Source organism: Dendropsophus ebraccatus, chromosome 9, assembly GCF_027789765.1.
Source record: "Dendropsophus ebraccatus isolate aDenEbr1 chromosome 9, aDenEbr1.pat, whole genome shotgun sequence".
NCBI lineage: Eukaryota > Metazoa > Chordata > Amphibia > Anura > Hylidae > Dendropsophus > Dendropsophus ebraccatus.
The window spans coordinates 32,349,613-32,371,041 of record NC_091462.1 but is presented as its reverse complement, the minus strand read 5'-3'; the positions used below and the strand labels follow the sequence as shown (position 1 = coordinate 32,371,041).

At 43.4% G+C, this 21,429-nt stretch overlaps 1 protein-coding gene across 1 annotated transcript in view; it reads right to left on the bottom strand.

The window, feature by feature from the left end:
• The window catches only part of MYO3B (myosin IIIB), a 279,760-nt gene that overhangs the window by 142,166 nt on the left and 116,165 nt on the right, over positions 1–21,429 (bottom strand). Inside the window, exon 10 of the mRNA XM_069985142.1 lies at positions 8,278–8,433. Coding sequence (XP_069841243.1) covers positions 8,278–8,433 — 156 coding nt within the window. The remainder of the gene's footprint in view (positions 1–8,277; positions 8,434–21,429) is intronic.

Genomic DNA, 21,429 nt, shown 5'->3' with positions numbered 1-21,429 from the left:
CCATCCACTGCAAAAAAATCTGAAAATTGTGACTTGTTGCATCAGACGTACCCTGTCTGTTCTAGGGAGAGGGGAGGGGGGGAGGAGGAAGGAGGGAGTACAGCAGAAAGCAGATAACAGAGGATTACAGGCACAGAGCTGGGTGAACGCTGTAATCAGAGCTCAGAGAGGTCAGTGGTGACTGTCAGAGGAGATAGAGGGTGAGGTATTTGTAGATTAACTCTTTAGCTCTCTCCATAGGAGAACAATGAAGACAGGGGGGAGAGCTTCAAACTGCTTTTTCATGATAAAAATGCATTTTTCGGCTAATAAACCCAATTACAAAGTTTCTTAAAATCGCCGGGACTATTGATTTCTGCAAAAAAAAAATTCACAACAGTGACACTTTTAACATATCCTGCAAGTAAAGAGTTTAAAGTTTAGAAAAAAAAAACTTCTTGCACCACAGAACAATTCAAGAGTAAAGAAAAAAATTGCTTTCCAGTGGCGTCCATAGCCTTTAAATGGTCATGGAGCCTTTTAAACTTAGGATGGGTCATGCATATTAGATGAGCTGGAGTCCAACTTCCAAATGTGTAAAGAGGTCGTGTGAGTCCTGTAGCTGCACGCCAATTTGTACTTGCAAATCATTACAAGGCCCCTCCACCAATTTTATACTGTTGGGTTGTTATAATGATGAAGATAGCAGGCTGTTATATATATTTTACCTTAGTATTAGTATCTGTATTGCTATGGCTTGCTAGAATTGATATATATCCAAGATGTGTCATATCTATCTATCTATCTATCTCCTATCTATCTATCTATCTATCTATCTATCTCTATCTCCTATCTATCTATCTATCTATCTATCTATCTATCTATCTCCTATCTATCTATCTATCTCCTATCTATCTATCTATCTATCTATCTATCTATCTATCTATCTATCTTCTATCTATCTCCTATCTATCTATCTATCTATCTATCTATCTCCTATCTATCTATCTATCTATCTATCTATCTATCTATCTTCTATCTATCTATCTATCTATCTATCTATCTATCTATCTATCTCCTATCTATCTATCTCCTATCTATCTTATCTATCTCCTATCTATCTATCTTATCTATCTCCTATCTATCTATCTATCTATCTATCTATCTCCTATCTATCTATCTCCCTATCTATCTATCTGAGGAACTGCAGCACTCAATGTAATAATCCAATGCAAACAAAGTGCGACATTTCAGCCCCACATGGAGCCTTTCTCAAGTATATTTTATGTGGGGCTGAAACGTTGCTCCTTGTTTGCTGTGGTATAAAATACAAACTGTTTGCAGTGGAGTGCTGTGCTTCCTCTGATATTGAAGTAAGGATTTTGATTGAATTCTTTGCTGCAGGCACACGCTTCATAGCTGTGCACCATGCCTGTGGTTTAATAACAATATATATATATATATATATATATATATATATATATATATATATATATATATATATATCCCTATGCATATGTTACAGATAATCAAATTCTGTTGTTAGAATCAATTCTACATTCTACACTCACTATATATATCTGACAAGCACATAACTAGCCAATAGCCTACTAAAAAGTACAACAGTCTCCAGCCAGACAAGTTCACATACTCCCATTGAATGGGCTGTGACCCTATTTCTGACAGCAGCATTAATGCATGGCCCTGTGGTCTCTGCTAAAGCCATCCATGTGGCACTGCCTCGTGCTCGGCTGACCTGAAGGTGAACAATCCTCAGAGCAATGATCAAGTGAGTAATGACAATGAGATCCTGCATTGTGACTACAGCGGCGCAGGCCGACCGCAGATGGTTGCAGAACACACACAATTAAAGGCTTCTACACATGGCTGCACTCTTCATACGACTGCATTGTAAGTGATACATACAAAGACAAAGCGCCACATGCACCCTGGGAGGTTCCATGTGCAGGCATTTGCTGATGTGCTTATGGTACGCTGCGATTGTAGACAGTGTGCTGTGCCTAACCGTTCCAATAGCATTAATTTTTTTTTTTTTTTTAATGGTACATGGCTATGGAGCCAAGATAGGAACAGTGTGACCTTATGGGTCTCTGGGTGGCTCCTTTTACCTTAATGCCATGCAATGCACAATCCACTGATCCATGGGTGTACAGTTTGCGGCAACTGCAATGGGGTGCTATGATTTCTAGCTGTCCCCCCAGATTGATCATACATTCATGGTAGATCTATAAAACCTATTCATATCGTAAGCAGCAGAGGTGGGCACTGGAGGAAATAGTCACATGCAAGCAGCTACTGGTCAGACAGACATCATATACTGTGCACAGAGAACATTGCAGGGGAAATGTTCACCTTCCACCAGTAGATGGCAGTACAACTGGGGAGGAGAGAGATTCAAAACTAAAGACAAATAGCTGGTGGCTGGAGCAGGGCTGTCCTTCTGTGCCCACCACTTATAACAAGCCATTAGAGTGTGTGAGTGTGTTGCTGTGTTTATATGTGTGTATTTGTATAAAAAGAAATTTCAGGAGGGCTTTCAAGGGGTAACTTTTGATATGTTGCTGATGGTGAGACTAACAATTCATTCCACACTTGTTGTTATCTATTTAGTCTCCTTCCCCCAGTTCTGAGCTACTGCTTTCTGCTGAAGACACAAAAAACTGTGAGTTATTCCCACCATCTCCCCCTTCCTACCCCCTTCCTTCTGAGACATCTAATGTCTCAGACTGGAAGGCTTTATCTGCAACTTTGTAGCTTCTTTGTAATGCTGGGAGGTTTGTTCTGGTCAAGTTTCCGATGAACTCACAAAGTTCCAGATAGGGTCTTGTTTACATCAGCCATCTCGGAAAGGGGGGGGGGGGGGATGGAGAAAAAACTCACATACAGGTTTTTTTGTGTCTTCAGCTGAAAGCAGCAACTCAGAACTGGGGGAAGGAGACTGAATAACAAGTATGGAAGGAATTGTCAGTCTCACCATGGACAGCAACATAAGAAAAGTTATGTTTGAGTGGAATACCCCTTTGATCAGCGGTCAACTTTAATTTGGATTTGACATTAATTCAGATTCATACAGGAGCAGAAATTCACTGATCCTGTACATTCATCAACAAGACGTACACTGTGGAAATGTTGGGTATGTAAGTGGCAATCAGCATCACCGCTATACTCCGGGCAAGACTAGAATGCGAGCGGCATATGCCTGACAGCTCAGTATACAGGAGCAAGGACTCTCTGCCCATCTGATGTTACCATCAAAGGCAGGAATCCCTGCGCCTCTACACTGAATGGTGAGGTATTCATTGCCCAGTTACATAGGGTAGGCCAGGTGCTGTGTGTCCAGTCATTGTTGTATGTGTAATAGGCAATGTATTCACTGGGCTGGGCCTCACCATGTATTGTATAGGAGCAGGGACTTTACATTGTGATTTGCCCAAATCAAGTCCCCAAAAAGATTGGATTCAGACAAAGCTCCCAGCCCCTATTACCTGTCCAGCATCATTTTGGCATTCACTCAAGCAGTATACATCAAGGTTTGCATTTATTTGATGGATGGATGGATGGACTAACACAGCAGACTGCACCATTCCATACAGAGGCTTCCAGAAAAGAACGTACAAATATATATATATATATATATATATATATATATATATATATATAGTACCTTGGTTTAAGAGTAACTTAGTTTAAGAGCGTTTTGATTTAAGAGCTCAAGTTTTTCAAAATTGTGACTTGGTTTAAGAGCATTGCTTTGGTTTAAGAGCTCCCTCTACTGGGTGGGAGGGTGAGTGGGGGAGGGGCATGGTTTGCATAGCGTGGTCTACAGCACTGTACTCTGACCCAGGAAGTCTCCCTCATCTTCCAAATCATAGCAGATCCACTTCAGGCTGGGGCTTACATCAGGGGACAGGTCTGTGGAGGCAATCTCTGCATAGCTGTAACCCCTCTCTCCCCGGACAGAGTGTGCTGCATGTATGTGCCCACATCTGCCCTGCTCATTCCTTTATGCTCCCTGCAATCTCTGTTAGCCCTGATTGGTCCATGCTGAATACACACCCCTTCTCCATTGCTGTCATGTGACCACACAGACCTCTGACAGCAGCCCTGCATCTCTATTCTAGCCTGTTGTACTACGCTACTGCATTATGGGGATGTGCAGTTCCATCCTGTATCTACAAACTGCTGCCGTGTTATCAGGTTTATGCCCTTACTATACATTATACAAAACATGTATGTAAGGTCGTGTCAGCTCACCTGTTTAGGATCCTGGAGCCTACTTGTGGCCAGGGGGTGCACGGATCCCGGGTAGCCAACCCACTTATAGCAAAGACTTTGAAGAAAGGAGGACAGTGGATCCAGCACATCCAAGTAATCCAAAAATGAAATGGTTAAAACATTAAACTTTAATCCATGTTGCGGTTAAAACTTAAAGAGTCACTGTCGTATTTTTTTATTTTGCAGAAATCAATAGTCCAGGCGATTTTAAGAAACTTTGTAATTGGGTTTATTAGCCAAATCTGCCATTATCTGCATGTAAAAAGCCTTTTCCCAGGTCCCCCCCTCCCTCCTCTTTTTCATCCACTCTGAAAAATCTGAAAATTGTGACTTGTTGCAGGAGACGTCCCCTGTCTGCTCTAGGGAGAGGGGAGGGGGGAGGAGGAAGGAGGGAGTTAGCCAGCAGCAGAAAGCAGATAACAGAGGATTACAGGCATGGATCTGGGTGACAGCTGTAATCTGAGCTCAGACAGGTCACTGGTGACTGTCACAGGAGATATCCCGTGAGGGATTTGTAGATTAACTCTTTGTTGTCCTGTTTTGGTCTTTTCTTTAGCTCTCTCCATAGGAGAACAATGAAGACAGGGGGGAGAGCTTCAAACTGCTTTTTCATGATAAAAATGCATTTTTCGGATAATAAACCCAATTACAAAGTTTCTTAAAATCGCCTGGACTATTGATTTCTGCAAAAAAAAATTCACGACAGTGACACTTTAAGCCCATATTGGAATGAAGTTGTGACTAGACGACACGTTTCGCGCCAAAGTTTAATGTTTTAACAGTTTCATTTTTGGATTACTTGGATGTGCTGGATCCACTGTCCTCCTTTTTTCGAAGTCTATACATTATACACCACATGCTGATTGCTATACTGTACAGTAACTTATAATATCACATATTCAGCTGTTTATAAATGTTTGTTTCATTTGTTTTACATGTTATTCAGAATATAAAATCATTATTTTTGGAGTGTAGAACCAATCGTCTGCATTTCTATGATTTCTTAAGAGAATTTGAAAGAAGAGTGAATTTGAATAACAAGCACGGTCCTGGAACCAATTATGCTCGTAATCCAAGGCACCACTATATATATATATATATATATATATATATATGTGTGTGTGTGTGTGTGTGTGTGTGTGTGTGTCTTAACAATGGGAGCCTATGGAGAAAAATGCTACTGTGTGGAACCCTCAGAGGTATCCATTTAACATATATATCTGATACTAGATGTTTCATCTAACCATTAGATTATACTAGAAAATGTACCCGGCGCTGCCCGGGTATAAAGTGTCAATGTGTTAATTAGATTTGTTCTAAGGTGCCCAGGAGGCCAATCTAAAGGTATTGTTTCATCAGTGAAATTAGTGTATACCTGTAGTGCATAGTTGGAGGGGTTCTGTATACCTACAGTGTATAGTTTTTAGGGGTCCCGCATATCTGTAGAGCATAGTTGGGGGGTGGGGGGCTGTATACCTGTAGTGTATAGTTGAGGAAGGTCCTGTATACCAGTAGTGTATAGTTAGGGGGGAGGGCTGTATACCTGTACTGTATAGTTTGGGAAGTCCTGTATACCTGCAGTGTATAGTTGGTGAAGGTCCTGTATACCTGTACTGTATAGTTCACGGTTCCTGTATACCTTTAGTAAATAGTTGGTGCTGTATACCTGTAATGTGTAGTTGGTGGAGGTTTTCTATACCTGTAATTTATAGTTTGAGGGTCCTGGATACCTGTAGTGTATAGTTAGTGGAGGTCTTGTATACCTGTAGTATATAGTTTGGGGGTCCTGTATACCTGTAGTGTATAGTTTGAGGGTCCTGTATACCTGTAGTATGTAGTTGGTGGGGGTCCTGTATACCTGTAGTGTAAAGTTTGGGGATCCTGTATACCTGTAGTATAGAGTTGGTAAAGGTGCTGTATACTTGTAGTATAGAGTTGGGGGAGGTCCTGTATACCTGTAGTGTAAAGTTTGGGGTCCTATATACCTGTAGTAAATAGTTGGTGGAGTTCCTGTATACCTGCAGTGTATAGTTTTGGGGTCCTGTATACCTGTAGTGTATAGTTTGGGGTCCTGTATACCTGTAGTATAGAGTTGGTGGGGGGTGCTGTATACCTGTATTATAGAGTTGGTGAAGGTCCTGTATACCTGTAGTGTATAGTTTTGGGTTTCTGTAAACCCGTAGTGTATAGCTTGGGGTCCTGTATACCTGTAGTATATAGTTGGTGGAGGTCCGGTATACCTGTAGTTTAAAGTTTGGGGGTCCTGTATACCTGTATTATAGAGTTGGTGAAGGTCCTGTATACCTGTAGTGTATAGTTTTGGGTTTCTGTAAACCTGTATTGTATAGTTTGGGGTCCTGTATACCTGTAGTATATAGTTGGTGCAGGTCCGGTATACCTGTAGTGTAAAGTTTGGGGGTCCTGTATACCTGTAGTATAAAGTTGGTGGAGGTCCTGTATACCTGTAGTGTATAGTTTTGGGGTCCTATATACCTGTAGTGTATAGTTTGGGGTCCTATATACCTGTAGTATATAGTTGGTGGAGTTCCTGTATACCTGTAGTGTATAGTTTTGGGGTCCTATATACCTGTAGTGTTTAGTTTGGGGTCCTATTTACCTGTAGTATATAGTTGGTGGAGTTCCTGTATACTTGTAGTGTATAGTTTTGGGGTCGTGTATAGTAGTGTAAAGTTTGGGGTCCTGTATACCTGTAGTATATAGTTAGTGGAGGTCCCGTGCACCTGTAGTGTATAGTTTTGGGGTCCTGCAAACCTGTAGTGTCCTGTATACCTGCAGGGTCGTATTTACCATTAGGTACACATGGTCTGGTGCCTAGGGTAGCACCTTGCAGAGGGGCAGTATCCTCCCATTCAGAAAATCTGGTGTCTTTTCGAGGGGGGGGGGGTATGGCAGTATTGGTCAGGTCTGGTATAGCGGTGTTATCCAATCACAGTATGGAGGTATTGGTCAGATCTGGTATGGCAGTGTTATTTAGTCACAGTGTGTCGGTATTGGTCAGGTCTGGTATAGTGGTGTTATCCAGTCACAGTATTGCGGTATTGGTCAGGTCTGGTATAGCGGTGTTATCCAGTCACAGTATGGCGGTATTGGTCAGGTCTGGTGTGGCCGTGTTATCCAGTCACAGTATGAAGGTATTGGTCAGGTCTGGTATGGCAGTGTTTTTCAGTCACAGTATGGTAGTATTGGTCAGGTCTGGTATAGTGGTGTTATCCAGTCACAGTATGGCGGTACTGGTCAGGTCTGGTGTGGCGGTGTTAAATGTGAGGTCTGGAGCTATTACCTACCTATCCTGATGTTAATTGGTGAGTGAGGATGGGGCGTCTTCAGGTTTAGTGCTTAGGGCAGCAGCAGCTGGTAATACTGCCCTGTATACCTGTATAGATGGAGTAGGAGGTCCTGTATACATGTACTGTATAGATGGAGTAGGGGGCCCTGTATACATGTACTGTATAGATGGAGTAGGGGGTCCTGTATACATGTACTGTATAGATGGAGTAGGGGGTCCTGTATACATGCACTGTATAGATGGAGTAGGGGGTCTACCAGTTATTTCTGTGGATCTGTTGTGAGGCAGCTGGCCCTAGCAACCAATCAGATTCCAGCTCCCTGTGAAAGCAGTAATCCTATTGGTTGCTAAGGCTCCCAACTGCCAACTTCTGGGCAGCTGCAGCTAATTATTTCACCTGTGTGCAGTGAGGAGATTTTCCCATTCATTTCTATGGGGCACCGCTCTTCCCCCTCCCCCTCCTCTCCTGTACATCTAGCAGGGACGGGACCTTCGCAATAAACTTCCCGGGCACCTAATGTATCTGTGTGCCAAATTTGGGGTCAAACGGTTCAGGCGTTTGGAAGTCTACACGGGACAGACAGCCAGACAGACAGACTTTCATTTTTATTATATAGATTACAAGCTCTGGAAAGACTATATATGCGTTTGTGTGTCTCTATACTGTATCTAAGGACGCTAGAAAGGTCTCATACCTAGTTTTAGCAATAGACCCCGACTGCTGCTGAGTAGAGATGAGCTTGGCCATCTGGTTCTGTAAGGCCATGTCTTTACCATGGGCCTGTCTGATGAATGGATGCTCCAGCAGATGGATGACTGATGGCCTCTTTTCAAAATCCTTAATAAGACACCTAGAATGACACATCAGGAGAAATTACAGAAATTATTCAGGCATATGTTTCTGTATCCTCATGTCCAGGACAACCTCATCTGCTTTACTGCAAGGTTATTCTAAGCCATGATATTGGGGAGAAAGACAATTATTATTTCAGATGCCACCGCCCAATGTATCAATGACTGCAGGTTAGTAAATGCATTAAACTATATATTCTGCTGTATATTTCGTTTATCCCGGACCATTTACAGCCACTTACCAGAAGGAAATTTTGGCCAAAAAGTGACGACCACACGTGTTCAGCCATACTGTATGGAAATGAATAGGACTGTTGTATATAATTGTTTCCATTCATTTCTATGGAGAGTGCTGTGCCCGCTCATTCAGCACTGGACAGCTCCCACATACTGAAACACAATGACGCTGATTCCTTAGAAGTGATAAATGCAATGTCATGTAGTAGATGGGACAATTCCCCTTCACGTCAATTTTCTCTTTTGTGTCACTTCTACAAGCTTTGTACAGCGCATTAACATTCCAGCACATTTACCCATATGACAGCTTAAGTGTCTGTAAGAAAAGCTGTCCATAGGAGTCAAGGTAATTCTGCCAATCAGAGTAATGTTCAGCTTCTATTTCAGCAGCTTACTATTAACTTGGTGTATGGCTTACTATATACAACAGGTGCCATCTGTCTATTACATCTGACATCCGCCATATCCTGATCATCACATAAGGGCAAAACCCATGCAACATTGTGCAGCTATTAGACATCGCATTTGGGCTAGACATGGGAGTGGAAGTAAGTGCTGAGCTTCAGCTTTACAACATCTTTACAATAAGGTAAAAGAAAATTAAATAAAAGTTTTCAGAGAATAAAATAATCTCCAAACATAAAAGTGGAAATTCTTCTTATATTTACAGTAATAAACAAACACAACTAGCATCATGTTAGAGAAAACCACCCCTTTCTGCAGATCAGATTTCTTGGGATAAAATTCAGTACCTTTTCTGAGTGGTGATAAGAGGAGGCTGCTGTAGAGGAGAGGTGGTAAGAGAATGCTGCTATAGAGGTGAGGTGGTAAGAGGAGGCTGCTGTAGAGGAGAGGTGATAAGAGGAGGCTGCTGTAGAGGAGAGGTGATAAGAGGAGGCTGCCTTAGATGAGAGGTAATAAGAGAATGCTGCTATAGAGAAGAGGTGGTAAGAGGAGGGTGCTGTAGAGGAGAGGTGATAAGAGGAGGCTGCTGTACAGGAGAGATAAGAGGAGGCTGCTTTAGAGGAGGGGTGGTAAGAGAAGGCGGCTGTAGAGAAGAGGTGATAAGAGGAGGCTTCTGATGTAGAGGAGAGGTGACAAAATAGTGCTGCCATAGAGGAGAGGTGATAAGAGGAGGGTGCTGTTGAGGAGAAGTGATAAGAGGAGGCTGCTGTTGAGGAGAAGTGATAAGAGGAGGCTGCTGTAGAGGTGAAGTGGTAGGAGGCTGATGTAGAGGTGAAGTGATAAGAGGAGGCTGATGTAGAGGTGAAGTGGTAAGAGGAATGTGTTGTAGAGGTGAAGGGGTAAGAGGAGGCTGCTGTAGAGGTGAAGGGGTAAGAGGAGGCTGCTGTAGAGGTGAAGTGGTAAGAGGAGGGTGCTGTAGAGATGAAGTGGTAAGAGGAGGCTGATGTACAGGTGAAGTGGTAAGAGGAGGCTGCTGTTGAGGAGAAGTGATAAGAGGAGGCTGCTGTAGAGGTGAAGTGGTAGGAGGCTGATGTAGAGGTGAAGTGGTAAGAGGAAGGTGATGTAGAGGTGAAGTGGTAAGAGGAGGCTGCTGTAGAGGTGAAGTGGTAAGAGGAGGGTGATGTAGAGGAGAAGTGGTAAGAGGAGGCTGATGTAGAGGAGAGCTGATAGGAGAAGGCTGCTGTAGAGGTGATCGATATATAGCACCAGTATTAGGCAATAGCAGCTCCCCGTTCAAAGGTCACTGAGTAAGCTCAGTAATTCTTCACATTCATCTCAAGGGGACAGATCTTGTCTATTGTTGTATATGTCAATGAGGCCTGCTGTAAAGCATGTCACTAAATGCTGTTAAAAACAGCTCAGGTAAGATAGCAGCCCCCATAACAATGTACAAAAATAACAATCAGAAAATAGAAATAGATTACACAAAAATGAAAACTTTTTATCATCTGGTGGTCATCAGTATCAGTATCTAGGCGATACATTTTCTTTAAGAGCGGCTTCCTCTTAAAGGGGTTGTCTGAATGGTTTATCCACAGTATAGGCCATCAATGGCTGATCAGAAGTGTGGTACACCCAAGACCCCTAACAATCAGCTATTGTACTAGCACTTATACACAGTGATTGGTGCCAGACGCCTTGCACCATCTACTGTGTCATGGTGGTGGTTGTGGTGGTGTGGGCTACTGAAGCTTCACTTATATTCAAATTCACTAGTAACCCAGTACACAGTCACCAATACAAGGCTTCTGGCACCGCTCACTGTGTTTGGGTGTTGTAGCAGCTGCTCTTCCAAACAGCTGCACCAGATACACCATCAATGTTATAAACCTTGAAAATCCCTATAATATACAGCATTGATGTGTGACTGGTAAGGTCCAACCATTCGGACCTTGAAAACAGCTTATGTAATGAGGGAATGAGCAAATTAGGATTCACAGTCCAGTAATAGGGTCCTACTACTCCAGCTGTTGCAAAACTACAGTTTCCATGCTGGGAGTTGCAGTTTGGTAAGAGCTGGAAAGGAACAGGTTGTAGAGCACTGCCCTGAGTACTAAGGCAATCTGGAAATTCAGATAAACACCAGACAAGTATATGTATGTAAAAATAATACATTCAATTGTCACATCGTATTATTAAATATTAAAGGGGTACTAGTTATAAACAATTGTAATTTACTTCTATTTAAAAATCTCAAGTTTTCCCATACTTATTAGCTGCTGTATGTCCTGCAGGAAGTGGTGTATTCCTTCCAGTCTGAGAGGTTTTCTATAGGAATTTGCTACTACTCTGGGCAGTTTCTGTCTCAAACAGAGGTGGCAGCAGAGAGCGCTGTGTCAGACTGGAAAGAAAACCACATTTCCTACAGGACATACAGCAGCTGATAAGTACTGGAAGACTTGAGATTTTTAAATAGAAGTCAATTACCAACCTATAAAACTTTCTAAAACCAGTTGATATGAAAGAAAAAGATTTTCGCTGGACAACCCCTTTAAGAACCATATAAAGTTAAATCCTTTGCCATATTTTACTACTAAATACAAATGCAACTTTTAATGCTAATATAAACAAGATTTATGCATACAGAAAGAGCCAAAATGAGCCCTATGGTACATCTCCACTATGTCATCATTTTTTCTGCAGGAGGCTAAATTCTAGGGCAGGGGTAGGGCACCTGGGCTCTCCAGCTGTTGCAAAACTACAACTCCCATCATGCCTGGACAGCCAGAGCTTTAGCTCAACTCAAACGTTACTTTCATTTTATATATATATATATATATATATATATATATATATATATATATATATATGCATTGCATGAGCCTCACCTGGACTGAATGCCTAGATTGCAGCTCAGCTTCTTGCAGTCATCCTGTAAGCCTGCCGCACAGGACATCATTGCAGGGGAGAATTTCCGAGCTTAATTCCTGAAATCTGATGCTTAAAATGATGTTTGGAGCCTCTCTGCAGAACCTTTCATTGTGTCTTTATGAGAATCAGCCAGCGGAGCTTAAATCATGTCAATGCCGTGTCCAGAGCCTACCCTCCCATTAGGTCTCATTCATTACTGGGTTTTACATACAAGAGACACCTGATTCTTTACTGTAATGCGATAAAGGATTGAAAATGAGTTCCAGGGTGTGCAACAAGTTACTAGACTACCTTGAACTCTCGCAGTCCTGATATAGCATAGTACAGTATAGCTTGGTAGCAGCTCTCGTCCCTGTACATGAGAAAAGGATCCCGAACAAATGACCTTCCTCCGTTAACTAAAATTACCCTAACAGAATATATGAAAAAACTGGACAACCCCTTTAAGAAAAAAAAAACTAGAGGTTCTGCCACAAGGAATATTGATGAAGAAATAATATATTAATAATAGTCAGTGCCACAACATAAAAAAGGGAATGTATATGGTTACATATACCACATACACATAAAATACAAATTAAAATAAGATTATTTATTTATATATATATATATATATATATATATATATATATATATATATATATTATTAATATAATTATTTTTTTTAAACAATTTAAACAATCTTGTCGCTGTCATAACCCATACTACCCCACCCCACATGTGCACGCCCACACACAGAGGCTCTGAGCTTCTAAAGTTTAAGACTAAAGATGAGCGAACCTGGAGCATGCTTGAGTCCATCCGAACCAGAACGTTCGGCATTTGATTAGCGGGGGCTGCTGAAGTTGGATAAAGCCCTAAGGCTATGTGGAAAACATGGGTATAGTCATTGGCTGTATCCACGTTTTCCAGACAATCTTAGAGCTTTATCCAAGTTCAGCAGCCACCGCTAATCAAATGCCGAACGTTCTGGTTCGGATTGACTCGAACCCCAACCCGGTTCACTCATCTCTATTTAAGACTTCTCCGGAAAGCCCCTTTAAGACCTCCTGTCAAAAGCACGAGCACTAGTGTTTTACATACGGTATTTTTGCTCACTATTTTTCAACCATAACCAGGAGTGGATTGAAAATACAGAAAGGCTATGTTCACACACTGTTAAAATTTAGTGGATGGCCGTCATTTACTGACAAAAAATTACTGTTATTTTAAAACAATGGGCATTATTTGCTGTTAAATGGCGGCCATCCACAGAATTTTTACAGTGTGTGAACAGAGCCTTTCTGTGTTTTCAACCACTTTTAGTTGAAAAATACTGACAAAAAATACTGCGTGTGAACATAGCCGAAAAAAGTATCTCCTGCTCAGGCGTTCTTGGCACAACCATGATGGCTCGTTTAGTTGAATGTTGTAACAGAATGGGTACTTGAACAGCGCTTTCCCTAGTAATAGCGGCTGAACGAGGTGTATTAGAAAAAGCCAGACTTGCAGTGATTAGCAGGTCTACCTTCATTCTATTTTTATCGCCGGACAACCCCTTTAAGGGTTGTCAGATTAAAACAAACACCGTAATACACATAATATGAAGCTGAAGCACTGGAGACGGGCCTACCCACCCCCAGTGGGAGGAAATCCCGCCCCTCTATAAAACGGCTCCATTAGAATCAATGGAGCAGCATCACAGAGGGGCAGGGGTTTCCTCCCACTGGGGGTGGGTAGGCCCATCTCCAGTGTTGCAGTTCAGGCCTGATGGTACATTCCTAGTTACTAGAAAAACTGTAATGTGGGAGATGTAACAGAGGTCATATTGTCACCCAGCTTTACTAGAGAAAAAATATACCGGCAAACTAATCTCAGGGTGGGTTCATACTACGGAATTCTCGCAGACAATGTCCGCGGAATTCCGCAGTATGTCCGTGCGCCTTTCCGCCGGCTCCTTAGACACCATTCTATGGGCCGACGTATTCTGCTATTCGCCGAAAGAAGTGACATGTCACTTCTTTCGGCAGATAGCGGAATACGCCGGCCCATAGAATGGTGTTTATGGAGCCGGCGGAAAGGCGCGCAGCCGTGCGGGCGGACATACTGCGGAATTCCGCGGACATTGTCTGTGAGAATTCCGTAGTATGAACCCACCCTCAAAGAGGAACTCCACAGAAAATACAATTAAATAAGCTGGTTTTGAGAAAGTTTGAGAAAGAATTGCAAATTACTTCTACTTAAAAAAAACTCAAGTCTTTCAGTACTTATCAGCTGCTGTATGTCCTGCAGGAAGTGGTGTATTCCAGTCTGACACAGTGCTCTCTGCTGCCACCTCTGTCCATGAAAGGAACTGTCCAGAGCAGGAGAGGTTTTTATGGGGATTTGCTACTGCTCTGGACAATTCCTGACATGGACAGAAACAGCAGCAGAGAGCACTGTGTCACACTAGTAAGAATACATCACTTCCTGCAGGACATACAGCAGCTGTTAAGTACTGGAAGACTTGAATTTGGTAGTGATGCTTCAGTAATTTACTACAGACTCACAAACATCCTGCCATGCCTCAGAGGCTTAACGTCAACCTCTCGGGCCATAAAATCTTAACTGTTCCAAAGCCCCCACTTACCATGTGCCTTTGATGCCCCCTTCAGGCCGCAGGCAATAGTGTAACCTCTTTATTCCCTGCGGTTTTGCCCCAGGATGCCATGTATCTGCACAGGAATATTCCTTACCCTCTATTTACAAGAACACTGAGTCTTTAGAAATGTAAATGCCGCATGCTCCACGATGATAACATTGAATAGAGGGCTCCGCTCTGTTTCCATGAAAGTAGCCGTTCTATGAGTAGTAAATCAAGCTGATTCCAGTTGGCCCCCATTTATTTACAAAGAGAAGAACATATATTCTGTGCAGCCAGAATTTTTTTTTACAAGCGGATAATAAGCCATATGGCTGGAGTCATAAATGCTGGGAGAGGTACAGAAGTCTTGTCATGGTTAAATTGGAGAAGCTTGTATTCATTTATTTAGGCTGATTGTAAATCTCTCCGCACCGGCTCCTCTCTTCTTAATAACACTTACATTGCTGAGATCCATCTTTTTAAAAACTCCTAGAGGAGCGGGTTTCAGTCTCCTTAATAGAATTTGTAAAATGTGCTTCCCATAAATTAAGTTCTAGGAGGGAGATACTGTGATTAACAATAGAGATGAAGGAGGTTATTTATAAAGGTGGAACATGCTGCCGCCACCGCCATCCGCTCTCTATTTACCCATACTTCTTTTATGTCAATTTAGATTTTTGCTCAAGTTGAAATAATTTAACAAACATTATGTTGTATTTCTTAAAGGGGTCTTCTCATCTGACAAGGTTATCCCGTATACACAGGATAGAGGATAACTAGGTGATCACTAGGGACTAGAGATGAGCGAACCTGGAGCATGCTCGAGTCCATCCGAACCCGAACGTTCTGCATTTGATTAGCGGTGGCTGCTGAAGTTGGATAAAGCCCTAAGGCTATGTGGAAAACATGGATATAGTCGTAGGCAGTGTTTCCACATCTCCCATAGAGAAAGTAGTGAGTAGCAGGATGCATGACCAGCCACTCCATTGTAGCAGGAAAAAAAGGCTGTACTTCACCTTATGGTGCCTTTACACAGAGAGATTTATCTGACAGATTTTGGAAGCCAAAGTCGTGAATGGATTAGGAAAGAGGAGAAATCTGTGTCTTTCCTTTATGACCTGTTCTCTGTGTATAGTCTGGTCCTGGCTTTGGTTTAAAAAATCTGTCAGATAAATCTCTCTGTGTAAAAGCACCCTAAGGTGCAATGCAATGATGTGATTGCACCACTTGGGCCAGAGCCTCACAGCTTTTGAGTAGAGTTAAGTCCAAGTCTGTAACATCTAGAACTAGACCCACAGAGAGCTGCTTAGGAGTTACCTAGACCAGGCATGGGGAACCATTGGCCCTCCAGCTGTTGCAAAACTTAAATTCCCATCATACCTGGACAACCAAAGCTTTAGGCATGATGGGAATAGTACTGTAGTTTTGCAGCAGCTGGAGGGTGGACAGTTCCCCATCCTTGACCTAAGAGAATATAAGCAGCCATCTCACCCATCTGAAGGATGTACTTTCCAACCTCTACAAATATCACTCCCAGGCTATGACGGTAAACAACATAAGGACTCCACAAATTTTGCCTGATACCTGGATTGGTCCTCTGGTCTGGACTGGTAATGGTAGCTGTCATGTCATGTCTCTGTTCAGACCTGTATTTTGCAGCTCAAATGCACTAGAACTACAAGCAAAACTGCAGTGGTATCCTTCAGGATAGAATAAAACAGGGGGTGGCACCAGTGGCGGTCTTTGGCACCAAGCACCCCAAGCGATCGCTTGGGGCCCCCAACATCCAAGGGGGCCCCCATGCCCCGCTCTTGTGCTCAAGACGGCTGGACAAGGCCGCTGCCCCGCTCGCTCATAGTTACATGCAGCAGCACTGACCGGGGGCGGGAACCATTGGCTCCCTTCCTGTCAGTCACTCTTGTGGCCGCAGGAAGTGTTTTCCCTGCGGTCACAAGTGGCAGCTTTGTCCTTGTGGTGCCGGTGCTCCAGTGACATCACTGGAGCATCGGCGCCAGGACAAGGGGAGCACGGCCTTTTGTGATCACAGGGAAAACCCTTCCTGCGGCCACAAGAGTGAAGAGAAGAGGAGACGCCCGGACCCAGGTGAGTATAAGTGTTTGTTTTATTGTGTTATATACTATATGGGAGGGGGAGCAGACAGGGGTCTGTTTAACTGGGGGAGCGCACATCGGGGGTCTATATAAATGGGGTTAGCACACAGGGGGGCTATATAACAGGTGGAGCACACAGGGGGGGCTATATATAACTGGGGGAGCACACAGGGGGGCTATAGACTACTGGGGCTTCACAGAGGGGTCTATATACTACTGGGGGCAGCACACAGGTGGTCTATATACTACTTGGGGCAGCAGAATGGGTTCTATATACAACTTGGAGAGCACACAGGAGGTCTATATTCAAGTGGGGGAGCACACGGGGGGCTATATACTACTGGGGGAGCACACAGAGGGTCTATATACTACTGGGGGAACATACAGGGGGTCTATATGCTACTGGTGAGGCACACAGGTGGTCTATATATAACTGGGGGAGCACACAGGGGTCTATATATAATACTGGGGTAGCACACAGGGGTCTATATACTACTGGGGGAACATACAGGGGGTCTATATACTACTGGGGGAACATACAGTGGGTCTATATACTGCTGGGAACAGCACACGGGGTCTATATATAACTGGGGGAGCACACAGGGGTCTGTATACTACTGAGGCAGCACACAAGGGGTCTATATAATACTGGTGGGGCACACAGGGGGTCTATATACTACTGGGGGAACCACACAGAGGGTTTATATACAACTGGAGGAGCACACAGGGGTCTATATCCAAGTGGGGGATCACACAGGAGGTCTATATCCAAGTGGGGGAGCACACAGGGGGGCTAAATACCCCTGAGGGAGCACACAGGGGGGCTATATACTAGTGGGGGAGAACACAGGGGATATATACACAACTGGGGGCAGCACACAGTGGGTATATACGACTGGGGGCAGCACACAGGGGGTCTATATACAACTGGGGCAGCACACAGGAGGTCTATATACTTCTGGGGGAGCACACGGGGGGGGCTATATATAACTGGGTGAACACACAGGGGTCTATATACTACTGGGGGAAGCACACAAGGGGTATATACTATTGGGGGCTGCACACGAGAAGTATATATTACTGGCGGTAGTGCACGAGGGGTATATACTACTGGGGGCAGCACACAGCGGTCTATTGTTGTGGAGCGTGTGTTGAGGGGGGGGGGGCCCAGACATAAGTTCGCTTGGGGCCCCAGAAATGCCAAGACCGCCCCTGGGTGGCACTAGACCGCACAACTTTCTCATGCACACTGCACTGGATAATTTTTACTGCCAGCAACCACTTCCTTAAGGGTGCGTTCACACCTACAGGATCTGCAGCAGATCCGCAGCAGATTTGATGGCCTAGAATTGATTTGCTTTGAATCTGCAGCTTCAAATCTGCTGCAGATCCAGTGCGCGTGAACGCACCCTAAAGGAATATTCCGGCCATTTAAAATATTTTGCTGGGGCTACATAGAGCATGATAAACTTGCTATTCTTACCTAACTACATTTGGGGTCCACCAGTCATGTCTTCAGGGTCCCCAGCTGAATGCTCATGCTACTTCAGAGATGGACTTGTCTTGGCAGTGACAACCCACTTGGACAATTACTGACTGAATCGTGACAGCACCATGGTCAGCGATTGGCTGAGAGGGCTGTCACTTCCAAGACAAGTGGGGGACCCAAAGATGCCACAGGAGGACCCTGGGGGAGCATGGTTAGGTAAGAATAGAATAATTATTATGCTTAGAGAGCAAATCATTTAAATATTCGTTTCACAATGTTCGTGATGTTTTACTTCGAAATGCGCTAAGGCAATCACTGACTAAGGGACAGCTGTGCAGCTGAGTGGACACAAGAGTGACAGCCCTCTCAGCCAATCACTGGCCACAGCACTGTCCTTTCTCAGTTAGTCAGTGATTGGCTGAGCACAGAGTGACAGCCTGCTCAGCCAATCACTGGGCCCGATGCTGTCCTTCATTCAGTGATTGCCTGGGTGCATGGCTAAAGACACTGAAGAATTTATCAAACATGGTGTAAAGTGAGACTGGCTCAGTTGCCCCTAGCAACCAATCAGATTCCACTTATCATTCCTCACAGACTCTTTGGAAAATTAAAGGTGGAATCTGATTGGTTGCTAGGGGCAACTGAGCCAGTTTCACTATACACCATGTTTGATAGATCTCCCCCTGTGTGCCTTCATGCATTATGTAAATAAGCTGAAGAATATGGCTACAAGCTTCCAGGGATGCTGCTCCTGCTCCACCGTTCCATAAACTCTCTAAGTGAAAGTAGCATCATATGGAGCTGTTTTATAACAATATATTGATTATATACTGTATGTATATAATAACCTTCCAAATTTCTTGTTGGTCGCCTATATACCTGTTATGACTAAGCTACTGTCATGAGGTCCACCATAGGGACTTGACTTTAAAGGGGTCATCCAGTGCTACAAAAACATGGCCACTTTATTTCAGAGACAACACGACTCTTGTCTCCAGTTCAGATGCGGTTTGCAAATAAGTTCCATTCACTTCAATGGAACTGAGCAGCAAAACCCCGCAAAAGCTGGAGACAAGAGTGGTGCTGTCTCTGGAAGAAAGTGGCCAAGTTTTTGTAGCACTGGATAACCTCTTTAATTAGGAGGTAACCAAGGTCACTGGATGATGCAACTAAGGAGACACTTTGCTCTAGGTTGTGATGGCAGCCATATTGGTTGTCGTCTGTCCATTCCCAAAAAAGCAATAAAGCTAAATCTCCACTTTAAATATTTGATATGATCTTGGGCGACATTTTTTTCTTAGATATTATATTGGGATAGTGGGAAATCATGTGCTAATCTGTACTTAAAATATTGGATTCCTTATTTCCCGTAACACCCTAAAACCCAACAAATAAATCCTGGGAAACAAAGGCCCATCGGTGTAAATAGAGATAAGACGCAGATTTTACTGCTGGTAAATGACCTTCAGCATTTGGGGAATGACATTGATGGATCCTGATGGTAATCTGCCAATACTTGTCTGAATCTAATCTCACACGCACAGCATTGTTGTCTCACAATTGGGTTTGTGGCTTTTCTATTGTCACCCGAAATCAATTTGAATGTATTCTGTAAACCGGCTATCCACATAGGCATATTACACAGATGTAGTAGAGCTGAGTTTGTCATTTTTACAACTTACTGTAATATTATATATAGCTTTACCATGCAGGTAAGAGATTAATTACACTAACAAGTATCAAATAACCTTATATATGGATTTTTACAAACCATAAATTGCAGCACACAAATCCAAGCAAACTATAGGTCAATCTATATTGATATGAAGCTCAGAACTGGCCCAAATTTCACTGCAGATTTTTTGAAGGGAAACTGTCGGTTAGAAGAATCTAATGTGCTAATATGTCCCTATAGCACACAGGGCGCTGAGGATGAAGGCAAGTTACCGTCATGCTCAGCACCATTTCTGTGCTAATAAGTTGTTTTAGTGCACTGGGAGTAGGAATACCACCCCCAGTGCACCAATCCATCGTCTACCTGCCCTTCCTAATAAATAATGAGAGAAACAGATCGCTGATCTCGGGGAGACCAGCCAAACTATAACACTGCCGGCTGCTAATGAAAGCACTCAATGCAGTGCAATCCTAGTTGCATTGCCCCTTGGGAAACATGAATATGCAAAAAGAAGAGCCCGTGGAGCCTCATTGAAGAGTCTCAAAACACAGGACTAGCCTCCTAGTGAATATTAGCCGCATGGCCAAGCTGGATCGGTGCATTGGGAGCAGTGGTCTCACCCCCAGTGCACCAAAATGACTTATTAGCATTGGGATTCAATTCTTAATATCAGGGAAACTGAGGATGAAGGTAAGAAGCTTCTAACCTGCTGATAGTTTCCCTTTAAGGAGCTGGTGCCTCTTAGGGCATGTTCACACACATTGGAAATTCATTGTGTTGACGCATAGGACAGATGGACAGCAATGAAATGATTAATTACTGCTATTAAATGATGCAGAAACAGGAAAATGCAGGAATTTATTTATGGAATATTGGGCGCATATCAAATGTTTATGGTATTTCACAAAAAAAATGTTATCCAATGTAGGTGTTACTGAGGTTTTGTGGCTGTTCTTGGGACGATCATAGTAAGGTTTTTATGTGCGACGATACCTGTTTTTTATTCTATATTTATGTCTTATATAGAATAAGGTAAAAACTACTTTTTAGTTAAAGGGGTGGGGGAGAATGTTTTTTGTTTTATGCACTTTATATTGTTTTTAACTTTTTTCATGTCCAACAAGGGGACTATTAGGCTATGTTCACATGGCGTAAGAGACCGGTCGTTCCGTGACCCGGCCGTGTCATGGAGCGGCCGGTCTCTGAAAAGATCATCCCAGCCGGTACTGCAGTACTGGCCGGATGATCTTTAGGGCCGCAGAGTTCTGATGCGGGCACATCCGTGCGCACCCGCATCAGAACTCCCCACTGCACACTATGGAGCTCCGGCCGCTCACTCCATAGTGTGCACTGACAGGGTTTTCTGCAGCCACTATTCAATTAATAGCGTCCGCAGAAAACTGACATGTCAGTTGTTTGCGGCACCGCTAGGGATCCCTGCCGGAGTGTATAGTATGTGTATACGCCCTGGCCAGGATTCCATAGGTGGCAAAGGCACGTATATTTTCGTATAAATCACGGCCATTGTTGAAATCGGCAACAACG